The 25,657-nt window shown below is 39.6% G+C and overlaps 2 protein-coding genes across 5 annotated transcripts in view; both read left to right on the top strand.

Moving 5' to 3' along the window:
- The first annotated feature begins 11,287 nt into the window (after positions 1-11,287).
- On the top strand, positions 11,288-17,442 carry rbm8a (RNA binding motif protein 8A). 2 transcript variants are annotated; one of them, XM_044358303.1, is made up of 6 exons: positions 11,288-11,402; positions 12,922-12,981; positions 13,080-13,157; positions 14,957-15,093; positions 16,827-16,963; positions 17,222-17,442. In XM_044358303.1, exons 1-6 carry the CDS (start codon positions 11,336-11,338, stop codon positions 17,268-17,270), a joined length of 528 nt encoding a protein of 175 aa, XP_044214238.1. In that variant the 5' UTR covers positions 11,288-11,335; the 3' UTR covers positions 17,271-17,442. The 2 variants fall into 2 exon arrangements, with proteins under 2 accessions (XP_044214238.1, XP_044214239.1); XM_044358304.1 differs by having other exon boundaries at positions 11,293-11,396.
- A 918-nt stretch (positions 17,443-18,360) lies between these two features.
- Positions 18,361-25,657, top strand: part of otud7b (OTU deubiquitinase 7B) — a 31,158-nt gene continuing 23,861 nt past the window's right edge. For all 3 annotated transcript variants that reach the window (XM_044358302.1, XM_044358301.1, XM_044358300.1), the window contains exon 1: positions 18,361-18,589. The gene's annotated coding sequence lies outside the window, so the exon portion shown is untranslated. The remainder of the gene's footprint in view (positions 18,590-25,657) is intronic.

Here is a 25,657-nt window from a genome sequence, read left to right as displayed (position 1 = left end):
GACAATCGTTCAAACAACATACAACTATGTGGTTTCAGCAATGCGATGTTATATGTAAAAATAAATAAGTCAGTTGTTTATGAGTTCAATTTCAAATGCAAATGGAAAGCTTGTGTTTGTGCAATATGTAGTTTGTAGTGTTAACGTTACAAAAGCCAGCTAGTTAGTGGCAGACAGCTCAGGAAGGTCTGAGTGTCAGAACCAGAGCAACCAATTACATTATGGAGACTTCCTACAACTTTGTCAACAGTTCAGTTTTAATCAGAAGACATATTCAACACATACATCAGGTATTGTTACAAAATGTATTTTGATTAAACTTGGCTGGGTCGGCCACTGAGTAATGTAGGTGGGCCAATGCCACCCAGGCCCATTACTGGCTTTGCACCTGGTTCAGCACATTGTGTGTTCAACTGGCGATGGCAAACACTGAACAATTTATATTTCAACCTATACCATATGTGTGTGTGCATGTTTGTGTGTGAGAGAAAGAGAGAGAGTGCTAAAGACAGGAACAGAAGCTGAGATAAAGAGATGCCTGCAAGGGTTTTTGTGAATTTACAGCAGATCTATATTTATAGCTTCATAGTCTGTTGAAATGTACTTTATAAACTGACAGATCGATACAGAGAGATAAAAAGCCACAAACAGAAACAGACAAAGACTGAAGAAAGAGAGAGAGGGAGAGAGAAGTGGAGATACAGAGAGGGGGAAAATGGAGAAAATGTGAATAATATAAACAGAGCAACATGTAGTGGGCAGGACTTCAGTGCTAAAAAGGTTTGTGGGCTAGATTTTTCTCAGTGACGTCACTTTTACACAGTTTCCTTGAATAGCACCTGTGTGCATGGGGGCTGTCTGTCTGTCAGTTCTGAGTAAAAACATAACCCATGCCAGCAAAAACATTTCTATCAGTGTTCTCCACTGGCCAACAGAGGCCAACATCGACTCTGTCGACTTGAACGCTAGGTGTTAGAGATCGGCCCCCTCAAGCCCTGTATTGTCTTAGCCCCAAAAGCAATTTAGGTTTTAGCATATTTTCTGTGAGCCTACCTTTTTTTTCAAACACTCTTTTTGTGAATTCAAGTGAGTTTATTTTTTTTGACAAAGACTGCACTTTCTCTTTGTGCAGTGAAAATTTATCTTTTTTGTGCGTGTGCAATCAACGCCCTTGTGGATGACCCCAGGTGCCTAATTCAGTAATGGTAAGTGCCAATAATTTTACCATCAGATAAATCTGTGTCTCTCATACTCGTTATCTTCGTATTGTTTTGCCTGACACATATTGAGGATATTTGTACTGCCTTTTGAATATTTACTGGGGTTTTTTTCTGTTTATTGCGACAATTTACCTGTAAAACATTTTTCCCCATTATTTTTGACTGTCTTGCCATTGTCTGTCAATGTCACCGACTTTCTCTTGTTGATTTTCAATTGTACAACTGGTCCATTCTGTCTCTGAATCCCTGCATTTAACATCAAACTGCTGCACATTGATGTGACATCCACACAAATCTGGTTGCTCTTGATCATTCCCATAAAAAGCAATTAAAATACATCAGACTGACACACTGTAGGTCTCTGCACACACAAATACATGCAAAAGCATACACACACACATGCAGATCAGGTTTCATTGTGTCTGCGCAGTCCATACGCACACACACACACAGGGTTGCCTGTGTAGAGGGTCCGGTGAGATAGCAGCACTTTTGGCCGAAGTGCTATCAAGTTTCAGTAAATATTCACATCATTCTGTGCATTTATGTTCAGTAGGAATCAATTTCACACAATGAAATAGTACACAAAGCATAAGTGCAGAGTGGAAAATGCAGAACTAATTGGACACTTTTTTAGGGCAAAAATTGAAAAATAGATTTATTTTATGACAATACAATCCCACTGCTAATAGCTATTTCTTACTCTTAATTCCTTGAATATGAGTTATTATCACATACTTATGTACTGAATGAGTTCAGTACATAAGTATGTGATAATTCAAATATATAGGGTGACTCGGTGGTATAACACCTAAAATTAAAGTGTCTCATCTTATATAAATCATGCATTTAATGTGTTGGTATAATTTGTTCATTGCAATTTGTCCTTCACTGCAATATATGTCCCTCACTGCAATATGTCTCTAGCTAAGCATTAAGTTAAGATAAGATGGAAGATGGCGCACAGATAAGACACTTTCTCATTGTAGTCATACAACAAAATTATGTTTGGTAACTCTCAGATACCAGCAGCAATAGAAAACAAGATTAAAACAAGATAATAAAAAGGTACTGCACAACAACTTGGTAATATTTACAGTCTTCAGTCCTCATTCCTCAACAGCTATGGATGGGAGGGTAGGTGGTGATGGAGACTACAGCTCTGGGGAAGAAGCTGTTCTTCATTCTATTAATTCGGGCTTTGCCACCTGGACCAAGTCCTTCCGGTTCTCGACAGTGCAGCTGGCATACCACACCATGGCACAGTAGCAGAAGATCTATGGTGCTTTTGTAAAAGCTTAGGAGCTGAGAGGGAAGTTTGGCCTGTTTGAGTTTTCTTGGGAAGAAAAGCTTCTGTTGAGCATTCTTCACCAAGTGGGAGGTGTTAAGGGACCATGAGACCAGGGACCATCTTTTGTTATATGGATTCCTTGGAATTTGATGTTGTTGACATTCAAATTCCACAATGATCTCCTTGGTTTTGTGGTGCTCAGAACCAGAGTATTGTCCGAACACCATTTGACCAGATGTTGGACCTCCTCTCTGTAGTGTGTCCTCTTATTGTCAGATATAAGTCCCACTATAGGGTTGTCATCAGCAAACTTCACTGTGGTGTTAGAAGAGTGGATAGTGGTGTAATCATGGTTGAAGAGAGTTAAGAGGGCTGGACTAAGCACCCAGCCCTGCAGTGCACCCATGTCCAAGATTAGAGTCGAGGATTTGTGGTTGCCCATTCTGACATTTTGTGGTCTGTTAATGAGGAAGTCCATAATCCATAAACAGGGTGAAGTGGCTAATTCCAGGTTGTTGAGTTTGTCTATCAGTTTATGTGGGATTAGAGCCTTAGTCGACGAATAGCATCCTTACATATATGTTTGGATGCTCCAGGTGGGACAGGTCTGTATGTAGTGCGATTGAGACTGCATCTGTCGTAGATCTATTTCCTCGATAAGAAAACTGGTGGCTGTCCAGATCAGTGAGGGTGATGGCCTTAATGTGAGATAGTACAAGCCTCTCAAAGCACTTAATAATAACTGGTGTTATGGCAACTAGGTGATAGTCATTAAAGCTTTTAACTGCTGCCTTTTTGGGCACAGGGACGATGGTGGTGGATTTAAGAGGTAGGCAATACAGCCTATTGTAGGGAGAGCTTAAAGATGCTGGTGAGCACCCCTGCTAATTGGTCAGCATATGACTTCAGTGTGCCCTGACACCCTGTCTGGTCCTACTGCTTTGGTGATGTCTGTTTTCATCAGAATGGATCTCACCTGGTGTGACTGTAGGACGAGTACATGCTCCTCCTTGAGTGTTGTCTTTTGAGCTCTCATTCTGCTGTTTTGATTGTTCTGTCATTAACGAAATGGCAAAGTGCCAGTAGGAAACGACTGGCTTTAAGTCTTCCCTCAAAAGCTGACTTGAGATTTCAAAACGCTACTATTAATGGTAGATTATTGATCATTATTGACAACATAAAAACCGTACCTGGAACCTTTAAGCTTAATTCGCTTTCTTTGCATGTGGAAGAAATGGTGAATTAATGCAGCAGTTTTCAGCAAGGGGGGTTGGGGCACCACAGGGATTTCACTGGAGACAATTGGAGGTGATGAATTCATAGATAAAAAATGCAAAACTTAAATACTTTTATATGTAAAATAATTAGTTTTTGCAGCCTCCTATAGGTTCTTTCAATAAGTAATCATTTCAAACTGCTAGAAAATGAGAGAAAAATCAATATCTGATGGAAAAATCCACCAATCTGCTTCAAATATATATGATACAGTTTCAGTAGAGGTTTTAAATTTTTCCCTCATTGCTGCATGAATTGTAAAGGGAATTAATGTGCTCACAGCATCTTTTCCCTTCACCTTCACCTGATTTATTTCAGCAGCATCACTGATTGACAATAAACTGATTAACACTGACGTCAGCATATAAAAAACAGTAACTGAAAGACAACTCGTCAGTGGCTGCTCTCTGTTCAAGCGTGCAGGGTTGTCACCGGTTGTACTGAGCCTTGGATCATATAGTTCGTCCTGGCAGATAACCCTGATGCTGATCCTTGGCCCTGCTTCAAGCCTCTCTGCCTTTACTCATCCTTCAGCCTCAGACTTCCTCGAACCCTCCAAAGGTTCACACAAAAATGTTCATTCCATTTTTCAAGTATAGTATATAGATGACAGTTTATGCTGTTTACACCATGTGGTGGCAAAAGCAAACAAAACATTCAAATGTGATGCACATACACAGATGCAACAGATGATAATTTTTTGTTTTATGTTTTATGTCCCGTTTTTAAATATGAAAAATGGTAGATGAGAGATAATGAAGCAGTCACATAGAGATAATTGAGGTATTTAAGTGTGTTTCTTTCGAGCATGTCTTCAAGCACATTTAGAGATTGTTTCTTGACAGGCTGCCAACTCTTGTTTCATTTTATCTGTGAGCACAAACAGAAGGCCGCTTAGGACTGCCAGTTCTGCTATGAAAAACATACTCCGGCCTTTAACTGAGAGGTTTGAGGGTATAAAAGTTTGGTTTGAAGGGGAACTAGGGGGGTTTTGTTAGAAAGCTCCCTCAGTCCTCCCTCGTCTCCACAGGAGGATTTATATCATACATTAGCTCAAGGAGGCCACCTTGAGTATGGGTTGTGTGCTTGGCAACAGAACTGGAAGGAGTATGCAGTGACACATTAACACTGGAGAAAAGAATAATGCATTTATTGAGAGATTTTAGATATATATGTTCACCTGCGTGAAGAATTTTTATTTATTATTTGTTTGTTTTTTGGAAAAGCTCAGTTATTTGACAAAACAGATAAATCTTACATGGCCTTCACTGTCTGGATGAGTCCATGGCAGCATGGGAGACTAGTGATTTTGTTGTTTTGTGTTTAAACTGACAAGTCATTGTCTCCCTCACTGCTTTGAGACACAGCCTTGAACTCAATCATTTTTGTAAAATTTCTCTCAAAATCTGACACTGATCTCTAATTTCCTAGTTGCATATTAAAATAATCATTTTGAAAAATCAAGTGCTCCATCTGCCTTCCAAGAAAAGTAAAACCCCCTGATGCCTTACTCTTCTGCACAACAGACGTACTGGACTAAACTGGACCAAATAAAGATGTATCCCCATGGAGACAATTCTGGGTGAAAATCAAATGTTAAAGGCATGGAAACTGTTCTTTGAAATACAAGATACATATTTTAAATATTTGAACTTACAGTCATCTCAGATAGGATAGCATGCAAAAATACTACCAATCAATATAGCTGAATTTTAGCTGATTTACTGATAGAAAAGCAATAGGTTATTTTTAACTACGTTTATAAAAGATTTTCAACTGGCTGATATCTGCAGGGTCTGTAGTTAGTGATGTTTTTTTCTTTCCCTCCTGTCTGGATGAGATGACAGCATGCAGAAAGAGGTGGAATTTGACTGATAAGAAACACAAATTTGTTGTGAGGTAATTTCTTAAAATTACAGAGCATTTTGGAGCAAATCCCAATAACCCAATGGCCCAGGTAAGAGGTAATGAAATAAATACAATTTATTTCATTTCAACCTTATTACTTGCCCTTTTGCTTTCCATAAATGGATCCCTGTACTGTAATGCAAATACAATATAGAAATACTCATACAAGCCAAAATAAAGAATAAGTCAACTCAAACTGATGACTTTCAACCCCTTTAATGATGGCATTTTAAGCATCACATCTCAGATGACTTAAAGACTTGGGCATTGGAGTTGTCGGTCAGTGGCTTGATCTGATCCTCAGTGTTGGCAATGAAGGGCTTGACCTGCTCCTGCAGCTTGGCAGCCTCAGCCTGGACCCTTTCAACCAGAGGCTGGATCTGGGCCCTGCTGTCTTCCATGTAAGTCCTATGATTGTGGAAGGTGGAAAAAGTGAAAAAAACAAACAAAAAAAAAACAATCACTGCTACTGACTCCGACTTGCATTTTAATAAAGAAAGATGAACTAAAACTGTCTGACCATTTATTATTTTGTGTAAAGAAAATTCCTCCATAAAAAACTGTTGTTGGTGACGACTAATTACATGTGGTACTACATCAGACCAATCAGGGTATATGCCGTATGTTTTTATAGTACAAAAACAACCCTCTTACTATCCTAAGCCCATAATGGTGATTGAACTTTAGCTTTATGTTTTACATGTAATTTATCATCGTAATTATGACTCGTTTATCTTGAAAATTGACTTAAAAGTGACACATTTATTGCTTCTGAAGCCACTTTTGTCAGTGGTGGGATTTATCAATTACATGAGATTTTCTGTATTTTTTAATTTCAAATAATATATGTATTTATATGTGTATAGCCAGTAAACATAAGTAAAAAATAAAGGAATGAAGTCAAATTTTCTGTCACTCTCTGCAATTCATCTTAACACACTGTCCATTTATGTTTTGAGTTTATGATTGAATAATTTCACAAGTGTCTTATTGAACTTGCAGCTTTCATTGAGAGGAGTTTAGATTCAATTACTAGTTCATAAAACAATGATGGAAGACTAACGGAGTGCAGTTAGTGTAGGTTGAAGGTCGAGCAGTAGATAATGAAGACAGAGGAAGAGAGTAAAGGTAGATGTTTCTGTTGGTTGTTACTTATTGGGCAGTCTTGGTCACCTCAAGAACCTTCTCCACCGTGTCCTGGGTTGCGCTGGTGATGCTGGTTGACATGTCATTGATGAGCTTAGTAATCCTGTCCACCTCAGCCTGGACATCATGCTTCACCAGTGTCACAATTCCTGCCTCAGTCCTATGTCTCCGTACCCATCCCATTTTCACTTCCCCAGTGGCTCTCTCCCTCTCTCTCCCTGTGTGTGTGATTGTATGAATGGAGACCAAGCCTCAGCCCCAGGTTTCCAATCTACCAGTACTAGTTTCCCCAGGCCTGCTTTCATAAATGGTTCTACCGTCTCCTTACCTCTGTGTGTCTGCACCTGGGTTCACCTGCTCTATCCCCACGTATCTGGCCAGAGACATGAACTTAGCAGACGTTCACCTGCTCAGCGGGCCGAATATTTGGGAGGCTTTTGGTGTGCCCAAAGACATTCTCCTCGATGGAGAGCCAGAATTTTTTAAGCCCCTCACTGCCATCTGGAAGAAGGATCCTGAGTTTGCCTTAGAATTGGTTTCTTTCAGGTGGAAAGTCCATTTAAAGCCTGTTTCTGACCCGGTTTCTCCCAGACTCACCATTCCAGCCTCCCATGTTTCCCTAGAGTTGCAGCTCACCAGCCAGCTCCAAGCCTGTGTCCCGTATGGCTAGTCTCCAGCTTGGAGGTATCCAGTCTGTAGGCCTACCAGCAATCAGCCTGTCTCCCATTCCACTAGCTTTGGGCCTTCTAGCCAACACTTTACTACCTAGTCTGTTAGGTTTGGCCCTGCTAGTCTCCAGACTGTCAAGTCTGCTAACCTCCAGTCAACCTCTGCTCCCAAGATGGCTAGCCTCCTGCCTGATCCTGCCCCTGAAAACCCCAAGCAGTCCCCTTTCTATGGGTCTCGCCTTGCCTTTCACCCTTGTTAAGGAGCCCCCAGAGGAAAGCATGGTTCCCGAGGCCGTTGGCTTTGTTCGCTGCCCAGCGCCACAGAGTCTCCGCTACCCAGCGCGCTACTGAGGTCCACCCAGCCTGTTCCAGTTCCCGAGCCATAGGCTGCCATTGCTGACATTGAAATCCATCAGCTGCCTTTGCCCAGCTGGATCCCCGGCCATTGGCCAATCGAGTCAACACACAACCTGTTCCAAAGGCGACACCCAGCCAGTTCCCAGGCAGTCGGCCTTCTCCGCCAGCATCCTCCGAGATCTCCAGCAGTTGACTTTCTCCGCCAACATCCTGCCAGACCTCCAATAGTCAGCCTTCTCCACTGACCTCCAGTCTCTAGGCCGTCCGCCTGAGGGTCCTTGCTCCGCCCCTGTTCTGTCCTCAGGCTGTCCACCTGAGCTCCCCTGCCCTGCTCATCTCCAGTGTCAAAGTCATCCATCGCCTTCGTTCTGCTCCTTGGAACTGTTGGCTGCTGTGACCTGCTGAATCTTGACTTTATTATTAATTGAGTGCATCCATTCACACGTATATAACTGACTAAAGTATATATCATCTGAAAGAAAAAAAATTTTTACAGTCAGATTTAATTTTGTATTTGTATCTGTTTATATTGTATTTTTTTTAAAAAATTTGTATTTGTATTTTGTATTTTTAGCTTGTAAAGTTTGCATATACTGTATATTGTGCTTATAGTTTCAATTCTAATAGTTTTGTATTTTAGTATTAAAAAATTTGTATAAACTGTGCTTATAATTTAAATTTTCATAGTTTTATATTTAATTGTTTAATTCTATTTAACAGCTTTATAAAGATTGAATGTTCAACTCATGTTTTTCAGTCATTCTCGGCAAAATAATGTATACACACATACAGTATGTAATGTATGAGCCCTGAGTTTATTTTTATTTGCCTTATTTTCTTTTGGTGATGTCAGGGGTTAATCCATGATTGTTTGTCTACTTATCACAGGGTCAGCTCATGAGACAGAGTTACTCACTTGTGCTGACAGAGCCTTGGACCCATATGTACTCTGTCCTATCAGCAGTTGCTCCATACTGTATTTACAATCTACAGCAGGCTGTGAGACGAATATCTGATAAACTCATCACAAACAATAGAATAGTAGGTACTGTAGTTCCCATGTGTGTCATCATGTGTTTAACTGCCTGTTACTTCATATTTTTAAAACCACCACACTTAATGTCACTGAACAATGTTTCTACACATTTTTAAATGGTTAAAATTCTTGTATTTTATTTGTAATCCTTCTAGTTTTTAAGCACATATTGGTTTCTGTAGATGGGCAGTAGACAAGGTTGGATATTTTGTGTCAGTAATGTCACTCTGGCAACCTACTTAGCCATCTGTTTTTGTAGCTCTTGATATTGTACTCCTTGTTCTGGAACAACAAGTATAATAATCTGATTACAGGAAATTCTCATATCTTTAACAGACGTCATGCAAAGTTTAAGTGTCATTAACAAAAATGGCATGATAGACTTTTCAGTGTCTAGAATTCTGCTGTGCTGTTATTTTTAGTAGTTATTCCTTTAAAATGACATCTTGAATTCTGCCTTTCAAATCATATTTGAACAGTGAAAGTTGCCTGTACAACAGCTTCAAATAGCTAAAGTCAGTGTGTTTTGTCTGGGCTTCATTATAGCTCCTGTTAAGTCATGATCTTTCTCTAATCCTAACCAGACCTTAAGCACAGTGTTGTCACACCATAAAAGAAAATTATTTTTAACAGTGATTTGTAACGGTTTTGGAAAGCGGCATATTAATGTTACACTCCTATGGGTCATTCTGAAAACACCATCCATCCTATAGGGGGCACTGAAAACACTCATATCATTTTGGGAGTCATTGTAAATAGACCTGTTGTTTTGGTATGAGGACGTGTTGGCTTGCATGCTAGTTCAACATCCATAAGATTAAAGTTCAGGTCAACTCTTATCTTTCCTCAGCGTGCTTTACACTGACTTCAGGCCTAAATAGCATACTTTTGTGTTTAAAAATGGGGATAGTCTTCACACATACATCTAAACAAACTATTTGAGATTTATGACATATGTGGGAATTACAACAAAGATTTTTTTTATGTTGTCATCATCTTCAAGTAATGCGGTTATTTAGAGTTCACTTGAGCTGAACTTTAGTGAACCCATCATATGACAAATCTTGCATACCTACTGATTCTACAGCGTGTGCCCCACTGTGATAAATGCTCAAAGCCTCCAACTCAAGATAAACCAAACCACTGTCTCTCTCTCTGGAAATGGAAGGATGGACATCTTTCTGTCTTTTCAATCTATGTTTCTGCATATATTGTAATTTTTTATTTCAATGGCAATGGGACAAGCAGAGCAGCCTTCTCCCCCAGAAGTTCTGAGGGTTCCTCTGCTCAGCTCTGAGATGCAGTCCTACTCGCATCGGCCACTAGGCACCAACGTTGTCATGCACCACTAAAAGATTCTCAGAAATAGTTGAGTGGAAAGTGAGCCCTGCCATCCAGTGGTGAAACCATTTAAATGTGTGATTTCAAACTGTTGTTCACTGCCTTGAAGGATAGGTTCACAATTTTTTTTACATTTTTCCTCTTGTTAATACTTACTGTTAGAAGATCTCTTCTAAAACCTCTTACAATGTAAGTGATGGGGGACAAAATCCACAGCCTTCATTTTGAGCAAAAGTGTATTTAACAGTTTATCTGAAGATAATACGTGGCTTCAGCTGTCTGAGTTAGTCAAATAAAGTGGATATTTTCAACAGTCACACCACTCTGGATTTTGTTTGCCCTATCATTGAAAGTGCATTATGAGGGGATCTCATACTGGCCTGTATGAACAAGAGGAATGATTACAGCCGGAAAAACATGTGTCAATGCTCATTTGGGTACCTGACTACTGTTTTAGGACAGACTTGAAAAATTGTGAACCTGTCCTTTGATGACAAACAAATCATAATGTGGTGAAGTATAGTAACAAAAAGAGGGACTTTGGCACTAAAAACACTGTAATGTTGAAAGATATCTAATCGATCTGGCTAATTTGGAAGCTTCATCTCAACTTCATAAACATTTTACATTTTCACATATTTTTGCACAGAAAGAGGATTATAGAGGATATTTTTGAGGATTTTGTCCCCCATCACTTATATTGTAAGTGCATTATGAAAGGATCTTCTGATGGCCAGTATAAACAGGAGGAATGATTATGGCAAGAAAAAAAAACAATTTCAATGTTCATTTTGGGCACCTGACTTTTGTTTTAAGACTTGAAAAATTGTGAACCCATCCTTTGATATTGAAATCATCCTTAGATAATGAGTGACAAGAAAATAAAGCACCTAAATGACTAACAGGAGCCTATTTAACATGATAAAAACAGAGTGAAAATATTTGAAACAATCTACAAATCTAAACTGGTTCGTACATAAATGTGATTTATTGTAGTTACTTAATTTTACGCAACCTGGCAACATCCGCCAACCCGGGGCTCTTTTTGCGTACGCACGTTGCGTCGGTCAGCACAGACACACACAGAGACATCATGGCGGACGTGTTGGATCTTCATGAAGCGGGAGGCGAGGACTTTCCTATGGATGAGGATGGTGATGGTAATAATATTACTTGTGCACATTAGTGGAATATGATTCCTAACCCCGGCTTTCAATTATGTTTAAATATTGAGGTTTACAGCAAACTGGCAGTGGCTGAAAATACACCAAACGCCGGACTGCGTGGAACAGGCCTTCGAGATGCTAACATGCTAATGTTAAGCTAACAAACGCTAGCGATTTATTCAAACGCTCTCTCGCTCATGGTTATTAAAAACCTTAAAACTTACTTAAATAAAACATTTCCAGCTTTCATCGGTTAAGGGTTTTCGGCTTTATAGTTAAGAACGCTAACGTAATCTATCAATACAAACATGAGGAAACTGACAAAACAATTAGCGTGTGATTAGCCGCCGTTAGCGCGTTAGTTGAGTGTCCATAGCTAGTAGTAAGATGCCTTAATGTAATTGCAGAGGACTAATAACTTGTAACATAGCCACTTCAACATCTATATAGTGTGTTTTAGTGTCGGTTTCATGTCAGCGGCATGGCATGAAATTTATCCACCGAGTTTTAATTAGATAACAGCAATGCTGGAAGAAATACTCAGATGCTTTACTTAGAAAAAACGGCCAATATAATAAGTTAAAAATACTTCATCACAGATAAAAGTCCTGCATGCAAATTTCTATCTAAGTAAAATACATACGTATCAGTAGCTAAATATACTTAAACTATTACAGTGAGAGTATTGGTTTGGTCCCTCTGGCTGATATATTATTATTATATATGACATCATTAGATTATTAATACTGAAGCATCAGTGTTAGAGCAGCATGTTACTGTTTTAGCTGCTGGAGGTGGAGCTAGTTTCAACTACTTTATATACAGTTAGGTAGTTTAGTTCAGTGGTTCCCAACCTAGGGTTCGGGCCCCTCCAAAGGGTCATCAGATAAATCTGAGGGGTCGTTAGGTGATTAATGGGAGAGGAAGAAGAAAAAACAAAGTTCTGAAACACAAATCTGTTTTCGGTTTTTGGACTTTCTCTCTATCTTTGGCTTTATGTGAAATATTTGATCATTTGAACATTGATTGAAATGAAAGCATGTGAGAAGTTTAGAGGGAAAAAATCAGTATTTGGTGTAACTGTTAACAACTCATAGACATAATAAATGTGACCCTGACTACACACTGCTTTTTGTAAGACGTCAAAAGCAAAAAAAGGTTGGAAACCACTGGTTTCATCTTTAACAATGTGTTGAATTTTAAAAGCTTGTTATATTATCCATTGTGTTAAATTGTCATTTGAAAAGTAATTAAAGCTGTAAAGTAGATGTAGCCGAGTAGAAAGTACAGTATTTCTCTCAGAAATGTTGTGGAGTGGAACTATAAAGTAGTATAAAATGGAAATACTCAAAGTACAAGTACCTCAAAACTGCACTTCAGTACAGTACTTGAGTTAAATGTACTCAGTTACTTTTCACTACTGGATAATAGTAGAATAATGTCAGCGACAGCAACCTCTTGGAGCACAGAGAAGGATGTATTTATTCTGACTTCTTCAACTTTCTTTCACCAGAGAGCATCCACAAGTTGAAAGAGAAAGCAAAGAAGAGGAAAGGACGAGGCTTTGGCTCAGGTGAGTTACCAGTCTTGTGATATTGACTTGGATAATAATTCTTGGTCAATCAGAATTTTTCAGCAGTGCTGAGTATTCTTCTGTTTTGTTGTTTCCAGAGGAAGGAGCCAGATCCAGAATCAAAGAGGACTATGACACTGTGGAACAGGATGGGGATGAGCCAGGACCTCAGAGATGTAAGTGCTGCTGTTCGTGTTAAAGATGGGATTAAGTTCAATTGGAAACTTATGGAGTAAAGTTTAAAGGATGTGTTCACAATTTTTCAAGTCTGTCTTAAAACAATAATCTGGTGCCCAAATGAACATTTAAATCGTTTTTTCTTGCCATAATCATTCCTCCTGCTCATAATGATGGGGGCCAAAATCCACACGCATCCTTCTGTGCAAACATGTATTTTGTATCTGAAGCTAATATGAAGCTTCAGTCATCCAAATTAGTCAAACCAGATATCTTTCAATGTGTCTTTTTAGTGCAGAGTCCCTCTTTTGGTTACTATACTTTCACCGCAGCTGTACAGGGAAACACAAAGAGGGAATTTGATGCTAAATAGACTGTAAATGTAGCAGATATCCACTTGAGGGATCTTTTAGTAGCCAGTATGAACTGGAGGAATGGATTACAGCGAGGAAAACCTCTGTCAATGTTCATATGGGCACCTGACTGTTGTTTTAAGACAGACTTGAAAAATTGTGAACCCGTCCTTTTGATGACAAACAGGAACCTAGCAAACATGAAAAACAAATCACAATGTGGTGACATTTCTCCCTTTTATGTTGCTTTCTCTGAGCCTCATATTCTGTATTATTAATGGATTTAGTTGACTCATCACAGTAATGTATCTGTCTTGTCACCATTTATTGTTTTTTTTTGCCACCATTACTTTCTCAACAATGTTTTAAACCTGGTGTACACAAATAGGGCTCCAACTAACCATTATTGTCATTATCAATTAATTTGTCAATTATTCTCTTGATTAATCCATTAGCTGTTTGGTCCATAAAATGTCAGAAAATGGTGAAAAATGTCGACCACTGTTTCCCAGGATGACTTCCTCAAATTTCACATTTTGTCCCAACCAACAGTTCACAACCCAAAGACATTTAGTTTACTAACATACAGGACTAGACATTTGAGATTTGGGGGGGGGGGGGGTTCTTAAAAAATGGCTCAAAACAATTAATCAATTATCAAAATCGTTGGCAATTAATGTAATAGTTGGCAAATAATCGATTGATCAACTAATCGTTGCAGCTCTATACATGAACAACCAATTCAATGTTGATATGAATGATAATGAGATGTGTATCCTACCATATTGGCACTATGTCAACACAGCTGCACTAATTCAAAAATTAAATTATATCTGGATAATACAGTTGCTTGAGATTTGCCAGTGATTACTTTTCCATCTGCAGTGCAACGGGGTTCAACCCAAATAACTTTTGGAACAAGCATTTATGCATCGTCACAAAATAATGTGCTTTATATATAAATGATAAAAACAGAGAATAAGAAATATCCCTAGCAATCAATATAGCGATGCACTGCTGCCACAGAATGTAAGCATCTGTATCCGTGTGAGTGCAGCTCTGAAGCACCAGCAATCTGTGATATTGGCAAATAATTTGTGTGTGTCAGATACCATGAAGGTACGGTACCATGACGGCTTTGCTCTTTTGTTTAGTGTAGCTTGTCAGCGGGCTCCGTAACAGTGCTATGATTATGATATTCTTCTGTATGAATAAATGTAATTGACTTGTATATCAACGTAACAGTTTGATTTCAAGGTATATTACTGACAGTGTAAATTGCTATGAATTGCTCGTGTTGGTTCTGAAAATGCGTACTGTTGCACTTTTGCCAAAGAGGAGGCTGTATCTTACTTATCATAATTCTGCTTAGGCTCATTAGATGACGTAGTTGATATTTCTGCTCGTTTATTATGTATTTGACACCCTGGTGCCTTTCCTTGTAGCTGTGGAGGGCTGGATCCTGTTTGTGACAGGCGTACACGAAGAGGCCACAGAGGAAGACATCCATGACAAGTTCTCAGAGTTTGGAGAAATCAAGAACCTGCATCTCAACCTTGACCGCAGAACAGGCTACCTCAAGGTGAGACAAATAACCACGTGCCAGTTAACATGTCTGTCAGTTTCACTGTGTCCTTAAGTTCATGGAAGTCACTCTTTCTTAACATTTTTTACTGACTCAGCCTCTGGTTCACTTACTTGCTCTAATGAGTTACTTATGAGGGTTTTTTTAAATACATAAAATAGATATAACCAGTCAAAGTACACCTCATTTTTCAAATAATCCAATGGATGACCCCTTGTATGTTAAAATGTGTGTGCAGCTCTCAAAGCCAATGAAAAGTTCAGGTTAAAGAGCCTTTTGATTGAATATCAAATTGCTCTAATCACAAACAACCAGCTTTCTTTTAGGGCTGAACCATATATTTCAGCATCAACATTGCAATGTAGCTGATAAATGATAAACTGGAACACCATTTGTACACTTGATTGAAAATTAACTTAATTTACGCATATAATTGTTAAACAAATGAAGTAGAAAGAAGCAATTATTTAGTTTTCTAGAAAGAAACGCGAATGGTTACTCTGTTACTAAGTGTGCCCTGCAATTGTTTGTACAACACTTGGCAGCTAGACTAATTTATTTGACCATTTATGGCGACACCACAAAGCCATGTACAAGTTCAAAGCCAGAGAAAAATGCCGTTAATGAGCCAAATGTCTTTTTTTTTTTTTTTTTTTTTTTTTTTAATGCTTTGGCTGAAACTATGCTGAGACAAGCTCCCAACATCATGTTGTCTCAACCAGAAAATTAAACTGCCCTAGTTTCTCTGAATCACTCTAATTGTTTCTTGAATGATAAAGTATTTCCAAATAGAGAAGCGAAATCTCCTCATACCCAGCTGAATAATGGGACTTATGTAAGAAGGATAAATATAAAGAATTACATTACAAAAACAGTATTGTTTCATTCTCATCCTTCCTGTCTGGTGGAACGAGTCGTTTGTTGATGTGTGCAAAGCCAGACTGCTTCTAAATTGTGAAAAAGGTCTTTGCTTTGTCATCACGAGTAAACCTTGCTGTTGTTCCTACTTGCTAATGGCTGTTAAACCATAATAAGATGTCTTCATATTTGAACTGCAGTCTCATTGTAACAGACTGTGTTGAAAGTGGAAGAGATGGGCACATGCCAAGAGAGACAGAATTAAAGTAATCTGATGTTTTGCAAACATTTGCAGTGTTCAGAATGTATCAGATTTTTTTTAACCCCCCCTATGCTTCGGGCAAGTTGACATTTACATTGACCCATTTTTTTTGTTGTAGCTTTTTGCCGCCCAAACATTTGCCTCCACTTTGTTTTAGCCACAAGGTGGCAGCATTGTTTTGATTATGAAGTAAGAACAAAGCCTCTTCAACCCTGAAACACTTTTTCCAGTCATTTCAGCCACACACACACATTAATTTTCATCACAGACTGTTTGAAGATAAACGTGATGCAGCAACAATCTCATACATTTAATTGATCGTCTTTTTAACATCTCACATTCATAGACATAAAATGTATTTTGTTGGTTAAGCTTTTAAGCTATGGTTCAAAATATGTTTGCCCAGTAATCTCACACTGTGGTTTCAGAGGGCACATTTATACCAGTCAGCCTAAAGACTATTATTAGGTTATTGAGTGATCACTAGCTATGTTTTGTGTGCTGTGTTTGTTTTGTTTTTTTTTTAAATTGTGAAATACTGCCAAACTTCCAATGCAGTGTTGCCATAGATGTGTAATAACTCACACGGTGTCCTGATAACTGTCCCCAGGGGTATGCTCTTGTGGAGTATGAGACATACAAAGAGGCCCAGGCAGCCATGGAAGGGCTCAACGGTCAGGACATGATGGGCCAGCCTATCAGTGTCGACTGGGGATTTGTCAGAGGCCCCCCCAAGAACAAGAGGAGGTGAGGGTGATGTGTTATCTGTGGAGACAGTGACTCGCTGGTAAAACAGTGTTAATATTTTACATGTTGCACTTTGTCAAACTGCATATTGACTGAACGGACAGCATATTCTGTCAATACACCTAGTTAGATACTATTATAATACAGATGGGTGCAGCAATTTGCAGTTTGAGTGTAAGTAAGTAAGTGATATATATTTTTCTCAACAACCGAAACAGTATTTTTTTTTTGGTTAATCTGATGGGTGGTTTTTCACAGGACTGGCGGACGGAGACGCAGCAGAAGTCCAGACAGGAGGCGGCGTTGAGTTTGGCGGTTGCCATTGGACGGAGGTGTCAGTCACTTTGACAGGCGCTTTATAATCTTATCTTCTCATACGAAGATAAATTCAGATTTTTTTTTTTTTTTTGTACAATATTTTTCAGTAACAGTTGTATGGCATCTAGTTGTACAATTTCAAATATTGAGATGAGGAATAACAAAATAACAAATTAGCTGAACACCAGCTTTAGAATTTTTTTTTCTAGTCGTGTCTAGATGGTAACCCTAGATCTGCAAAACACTCGTGAGATTGGCTCTGACCCTGATATATTTCAAGTAGGTCTATCTGCGGACTCACAGTACTCTTCACGACACGGTTGCCGTGTAGTGAAGTGGGTGTGTCTTGTAGTGAAGTGGATGTGTCGTCTGAGTCTGCAAGACTGCAATTAGACCCCTCTCATATTTTTTGTACTGTAACCCTAACCATCTCACTTCTCATGCCTAAACCTAACCAACCGAAGGCAAACGAGTTCTAGCCAATCAGAGGCAGAGTAGGTTGGGTCTTTGCGGAATGCGCGAGAGTTTCGCAAATCGAGGGTTACCATCTAGACATGACCGTTTTTTTTTCTCAACGCAACAGACAGTGAAACTATGTTTTTACTTTCAACACCAGCTTGTAGGTAGTACATGTTTATGGTTTTCATTTTCCCTAAAAATGTTGTTTCAGTTTGCATACTGTTATGTGTATTTTATTGTGCCTGAGTATTTTGTTTTGTTTTATATAACTTGGGGAATATTAAACTTTTTAAAAGGAAAATGTGTGCTCTGTTGTGTTTTATTTAGCACTGCTAATGACGTAGGGTTTACATCATCCTGGATGACCTCACCCAGGCATTGGTGCCGCCCCAGCTATTTTGTCAACTCCAAAGCACCTGTCACTCTGGACTCAGTGCTACACTCATAGGCTATCTGGGAGAAAAGACCTAACCCTTTTTTTTCTACAGCCAATTGGCAGGCGAATGTTTTGTACTCTGTCATCCTCATTTGTTTAGGGGGACATCAGTCAAAGTCTCTGTGGATGACCATTGGTGCTTATTAAGGTCAATAAAATAGAATCTTCTCTCTGGTTGGCTGCTTCTTTGTGGGGGGCGGGCTTAAAGCTTCGGTTGACGTTGTTGTTGTAAGTGGTGGAGAAATTACTTTGTCGGTGGTGGTCCGGTTTGGGATTTTACATTTAGTTCCACCTACGGAGATGCTGAAAAGTTAGGAATTGCAGGTCTGGGAAACGTATATGCTGTTCGCAAGTTCATACTTGTCGGGAAACTAAATGGGACGATGAAAACAACATCTGCTAGGCCGTTCAAGGTAAGCAGTAAAGGGATAGCCTACTCTAGCGTTAGCGTTAACGTTAGCTCACGTTAGCTGCTGATTAGCCAAGCTTGAAGTAGCCACTTGCTCGCCAAACGTTAATGCTCGGTCTACATACCGAAAAAACAACACTTCTCTGCAATGAGCATTCATGCACACGTTTGACAGTTTGCCAAAGAGATGATTAAATTGTCTATTGCTTGTGAATAAAGTTCCTGGGCTGTGTGTAAACGGTGCGTGTATCCCATGCGTTTGAACGCATCAAATGCGTTTATGTAAGCATGCGTATTGTTCGCTGATATTTTGCCTCAAATCCATAGTAGCAGGCTTAAAGTTAGCATTTAAGACAAGACATCATCAGTAGCATTGAGCTGCATCTACTTGGTCATGGTAAGCAGGTTGGCGAATAGAAATGGTCGCTGAACATGACATTAGCTTTATGAGATGCCAGCCGTAGTTGTGCAGTTTAAACGCTAGATTTTAAAGTTTTGCTGAATGGGATATCATTTCTGTATTTTCCAATTACAAGATATGTTTTTATCATTTATAATTAATTATAAACTTGCTTTCTGAGAGCTGGCCGTCACGATCCAGATTTTATTTAAGGTGCACAAGTGATGTAACATTTGCTTCAAACACCCCGACTTGGAGAAAATTGCCTGTTAACTGTTTGCACTCACTCATGTTTATTTTATAACTTGTATCCAAAACGATTGGTTTCATGTACTGAGTCAAGTCAGAAGCACTTGGCAGTTCTTCCCAAACCTTGCTGCCAGATATGTGTGATTACTGCCAGAGCTGGCTGGTCATTAGGTTCAGTGTTCCTTGCTCGTTTTGAAACTAGGACTTGGGGTTATTTGCCGACATTTCCAACATCACCACTATGAGAGAGGGTTGCGTTACACTTTGCCTTGAATTATTCAGGGCTTGTATTTATGGGCTCTTTTGTTTGCTGGGACACCAGGAGAGACAGTCAACATGAAAAGTAGGACGTAGGTACAAGTTCTTTACTGCACTTGGTGTACAAGGAATGTTTGTTGTCAGCCTGTTGTTAACACATGCAGCAGTAATTAGAAACCTCATCTTACAAGGTTGATGGAATTTCAAGAAGCGAGGTATATTTTAATAAGAACGAGATATGGATCCAGCCCTCCCACCTGTACTCGTTCCTTGCGGTAGCTGTGCAGGGTGATATTTGAAATGCGGTACACACAAGCGACTGCCTCACTAGTTGCAAAGAAGACTGCTGATCAGCAGCAGTGTGGAAAGTTAGGACGAACTACCAGCTTAATCCCACTACAGCTGGTAGGTTTGTCTGTTCTACCACTCATTTTGGCAAGTAATCAGCCATATGCACCTCTGTATAAGGAATTTATTTACATTGCCCATCAGTTCTCAGGATCTACACTGTGGCTAGAAGATGAAAACGATGTCTATACTCTGATGAACAGTCTCTGTGAGGTTGCACTGTCAGGCTTCATTATGCAAGTCCTCAACACTTCAAGGAACATATTGATGCATACAGCAGCACAGAGAGCACCTCGGGCAAGTATTTTAAGTAGGGTGTAGCATCCTTTCCCATGCAATTCAGACTTCAAACTGGCAGGGTGTAAAAGGGAAAAAAAAAAATCATTTCACAAAATGTTTGGTTTCTTACCACTCAATGCAAGAAAAACACAGTTCAGCCAACATGAGATAGATGATAGGTGCTCGTTTATAAATGCCTGAGTGGATCAGTGAGTGCAAAAAGACCAGCCCGTAGATAAATCCATTCACAGCCTCCCTTCAATGACACAGAGCAAGGCAGAGAAGTTATTGCGATTTGATTTTCTTTGGACAATTTGATTTTCGTTGATCCAAATTAAAATTTGCGGCTCGCGCTTTGCAACTTATCGTCCAGAGATCTCGAACAGTATTCAAATGGGCTGCGGTAAACATTTCACAGGAGCCTCGGTTGAAAATGAGATGACACAGGTGACGATCGCTGTAAAATGTTCTCACTGTTTGAAACGGCCTGTGAAATGCAGACTTTTTAATGCCCGTGTAAAGGTTTTGTCATGGAGCGATCATCTTGAAGTTGCAAACTTGGAAGTCCCTGTGGCGATGGGACGATTGCTACATTTTATGTTATGACACATAGCAAATTCATATGATTACACAATGGAGGGTAGAGGAGCAATAAAGTATTATAAGTCTCGGTTTATTGTTTTACAAAGCAGGCAGTTAAACTAGCTTGTCTTTGTGGTGGGAAACATGTTTAGTCTGGCATATTACGTCATTCAAAGGTTTTGTGTTACTATCTTAACTATCTTTCATATCCTTGAAATCCTTAACAGCTATCATACTAACAGCAGTGGCTGTTATGACCGCCCTGGTGTATATAGTGTTTCACTGGGTAACCATGCTGCTTCAGCAGAGCAGAGGGTATGGAAATTTAAATTCGTCTCTCGCCGGGCTCCCCCCAAAACAGCTGCTCACTAGCGTGTATGTGTGTGCATCAGGGATCCAGTGTCAGTTTCATAGCCAGGCCCGTTTGGCTGTGGAGGTATTCCCATAGGATCCCTCAAACACGGTCAGATTAATAAGTAAGCAGATGAGTGCTTCTTCAGGTTAGTAGGACAAACGCATGACTTTTGTGTCAAGTGTACATGTTCCACTCAGTAACGCAGTATATACGCCCAGTTTAGAATAGGCAATAAGGTTTGAGTGAAGTCTAGCACCTGCTTCTGTGAAGATATTTTGCTGTTTTCATTGTTTTCAAGAGGAAGAAGAAGGAAAGAAATGACAGCCATGCATCTGTACTCTAAATGAAACACAGGAGCAAATGAGATTCAAAAGAGAAAACTACCTTCATACCCACACTGCCACAGTGAGACGGGGATCAATAGGTGGCTTGTCTCCGAGAGGCCTCTGTGTCCAGACAGCAACTCATAAAACTCTCTGGAGCCCCACCCTCCCCAGCATGGCTGGTTGCCTGCCAGTCTTGTGACACAGCAACTTAGCCAGTGCCCAGGGCTGTTTGTGTCAGGGTGGAGAGACTTAGAATCGAGGCATCTACCTGGGTGCCAGCAGCTGCTTGTCTTGGAACAGTACGTTGTGGATATTTGGCCGAAGCTGAATGCTTTGGGATTATATTTAGATCATTTACATAGTTTTTTTATACAGTATAAGTGACTGTGAAGTTGGGTGGAACGGCTATATGTGAAAGCATATTGCTTTATGGTATCAACTGAGCAGTCATAATCCCATACAGCATGAGACGCCACTCCCACTAGAGAAGCTATGGTAATGAGAGCTCGCTGTATCAGTTACTTTATGCTCCTCACCCTTTTCTGCTCCACATACAGGGCGGGGAATTACCAAAGATTGTACGTGCTATGTGCTGTCAAGTTTTGTCTGCTTTGTCAGAAATTTTGAATCCAGTAAGCTGTTTATATACAGCTGTTAATATAACATAATAGCTTTATTGTAAAAAAAAAAAAAAAGACAAGCATTTTTAAATAAATAAACACCATACAAAGGTTTCATGCCAGCAAATGGTATTTTTCAGCTTCCTATATACATTTGTGGCCACTTGTGTGAGTTGCTTTTACTCAGTGCTGTTTTGGCATTTATTGTCATGAATAGTGACTAATGTTGAAGTAATTTCCCTATATTTGATACAGTCTGTTTATTTATGTCTTTTTGAAAATTCCCATCAGTGTACTCTTTACAAAACATCTCTCATAGCTGACAAATTAATTGCATTCAACGTAATATGGGCCAACCCGATTTTGTAATTAAATTACACCAGTCATTTTCCCATAAAGCAGGAAACTGCAGAAAACAACTGTTAGTTGGTGGATTTGAAAGCTAACAGAGGAGGGTTAGTTCGGCTTGTGCGGTTGTCAAAGTGTCTGGTGGATTTGATGAATCCACCAGCTACAGCCAAAGTCGGCCAACGTTTGTTTATGGGGAGATATTTATTACAAAGCATAGTAGCAGGTGACTAATGAGATTTCGACGCTACTTTCGCCTGCGGACAAAAGTGTAGTTTCCTGTCCAGACTAGAAGACATCAGCCTCTCCCGCCCTGCCCTGTTGATCCAGGACAGCAGGAGTAATCCCACACACAGCCCTGATCAGAAGCCTGTCACCCAGGATGACATCACACAGGGAGTGACGTGAAGTCGCCCTGCTGTGTACAGGGCCTGGCCTGCAGCACGTGGGGATTCACATGAGCATTAGTGCTGCCCGCCTGCAGAGGAGGGTGCTTGTTTAGCCACCGGGCTTTAGATCTATCTGGACTTGGTTGGCTTCACATTCAGGCTGACTTAGCGATAGTAATTCTTGAACATTTGAATTCGTTCTGTCTTGTTACATGCTAGCTGCAAGTCATAGATCTGTTTTGTTTGTAACATTTAAACCTTTTTTTTTTTTTTTTTTTGAAGCTACTTTGTCTCTTACAGCGGTCTTATTTTGTTTTTCGCAGGAGTGGCACAAATGTAGTTAATTCTAAAACAGCACAGCCTAACATCAAGTCTGAGAAATGTCTCGCATTCCTCAAGGGTATAAAATATGCTAATTAAAGCGGTAGTCATCTCGCTTGCCTTCTAAATGTGAATTATGTAATACAAGCACATTGTTTGTACACTAAGCAAAAAGGATATTATGGCATCATTGGCAACACTGAGACAGTATTTATTTCTAGTGTATAGTCAAATCTGTGAAAACGCCTAAGAACAAGGAGAGGTAATATTTGGAAGAATTAGATTTTATGTGTTTTTTGACTCACATTTTGATTTGACTGTCTAGTCTCGCTTGCACAACATTGATAAAAAACTATTAGGATACTTCTGTGTGTGTTTATGATATTAACTGCGTTATTACATTTTGATGAATACTTATTCAAGGATCAAGTTGCTGATGCTTGTAGTTTTTTTTTTTTTTTTTAAATGTACTTTTTTAGGACAAATTCTGCACAACGACTGCAAGAAAAAAAGCTTTCTGAAACTAAATTGAAGTCTTGTGGTTGTGGTCTCTTGCCTCCATCGCACATCACTTTGTAGATCCTCTTAAACAAAGTGTCCAGCTTTAATGTCTCAGTATACTCTATTCCCTCTCTATCTTAATAACTGTATATTTATATTATTATATACGTTGTAATTCACTGTTGAATTTCCCCACTCTTTGCTAATAAATAAGTGGGCAGTGTTCAGATGGATGCAGAGGCTTGCATTTCTTCACAAAGGCCAAAAAATCAATGAAGAGGCCGCCGGGGCAGAATGAGGACTTCTCACCCACAGAGTCTGGAGTTTAGGTTGGCAGCTTTCCGGAATACTGAAACCAACGCATAATGTTCACCAAGCGAAGCAATTTATCCTTCTACCTCTGAGCTTACTGTTTCTTCAGAGGCAGAACAACACTTTCCCAGTAGCAACTCTTCATGTCTTGTTTTGGGTTTTTTTTGCACATTACTAAAAACAATAATGCATCGATAGCAGATAAGCTTCCACTTCCCTCACTCACTTTGAGGATCATGATACCTTCATTAAACTTTTCTGCTTTCGGGCTAGTTGTTTCAGGTGTCCACCGCACTTTGTGACACTTTGCACAATGTAAATGTGGTCTCTCTGTGTGTGTGGAATGTGGGAATGCCACTTATGGTCCCCTATAGCCTTCTCCGCAGCAGCCTGCTTCATGTGGCTGTTAATTAGCACTCCTTGACTGGTGATTACTGGGCCTGACTGCGGTGACATGCCCCGGGCACAGACTAGGAAACTCTGAGGCCAGCTTTAATAGACTGCCTAATAAACCGTCCCAACAGACCGAGAGAAAGGACTCACAGCTACGCATTATCACAGCATTTTCCTCCTAAAGTGTTACGATATCTATTACTTGTGTGTTTTACTAGAATAAAGTCCTCTAATTTAAAAAAAAAATGCTCTTAAATTTTCAAGACTGAATTAAAGCGGTGTCAGATTTGGGTAAAAGTAGTTTATTTTGTGATTTAGACCCGTGACCTGACATGTCAATGAGAGTTTTGTCACTTCTGAAGAGACAGCATATTATTGAAATATTGCCCAGCCTTGTTTACAGTTATCTCAAGCCAAATTATAGGGATTATGGACCAGTTGCTCTCAAATAAGAGAGTTATTGTTTGGCATTTTTGTCTTTATTTGATAGTCGAAAGTTCAGAGAGATGGGAAACAGAGAGAGGTAGAGAGAGGGGTATGATATGCAGCAAAGGTTATGTGGTATGCTTCTTAAACAGTAGGCTACCGGGGTGCTGCAGAAACACCTGTTTAAAAGTTACAGTCATTACTTTATTTATATGGAGAAAAAGATCTGTTTCTGGATTAAGTTTTGTTGTTGAGTTCAATTTCAAACAAGCTTTTGTCCACTAAAATGTGAGTTTGACATTTTCGGCCAGGGCGTGCTGTGTGTGTGCAGCGTTTTAGGGAACAGTAGACTTGAGTGAATTTAAAGATCTCCGCTACATGCAGTGCTGCACCGTGACATCAGCTATCAGACACTTTGATAAACACTTGTGCTCAGAAGCTAACACTGTCCTATTTCCACAACCAAATTTACACCTTGTCACCCAAGTTTTATGTATCAAATAATTTTTTTTTTGCTGCTCTGTTGAAACTGTACATGTGAACGATTGTGCACTATACTGTGTATAAAATTGTATGAACGTGCACTGGTGGCATTTAAGTGCTTATGACAATCAAATTCTTGACTAGTGGGCAAACTGGAAGATGAGTTATCATTGAGCCATCTCAAAACCTGACTCAAGTCTATCCTGTCTGTAAATGATGACCAGCCCTGACTCTGTATGCTATGTTGTGTTCAGGTCTACTTAACAACCAGAGGTTTTTTGCTCAGCCCATAAGAGCAGTGCAGCCTCAGGAATAAAAATTAGGCTTAAATTGGGCGGTACAGATGACATCACTAATATATGATCTATGGTGAGCTATGGGGCGTTCACCAGGGCGTTTTGTGTCTAAATGTCAGTTGTTAGCTGTTTTGGAACTCTGCACAGTGCAGAGTTTCTATGTTTAAACTCTGATTATGAGCAGAT

The sequence above is a fragment of the Thunnus albacares genome, chromosome 8, assembly GCF_914725855.1.
Source record: "Thunnus albacares chromosome 8, fThuAlb1.1, whole genome shotgun sequence".
In the NCBI taxonomy this organism is placed as follows: domain Eukaryota; kingdom Metazoa; phylum Chordata; class Actinopteri; order Scombriformes; family Scombridae; genus Thunnus; species Thunnus albacares.
The sequence above is the reverse complement of the archived record's forward strand: the minus strand, read 5'-3'. Positions and strand labels throughout refer to the sequence as shown.

Coding starts and splice junctions, on each gene's coding strand:
- rbm8a (XM_044358303.1), top strand. CDS start 11,336: ATGGCGGACGTGTTGGATCTTCATGAAGCGGGAGGCGAGGACTTTCCT. Junction 12,982..13,079: donor AGGACGAGGCTTTGGCTCAG/GTGAGTTACCAG, acceptor TGTTGTTTCCAG/AGGAAGGAGCCAGATCCAGA. Junction 13,158..14,956: donor TGAGCCAGGACCTCAGAGAT/GTAAGTGCTGCT, acceptor CTTTCCTTGTAG/CTGTGGAGGGCTGGATCCTG.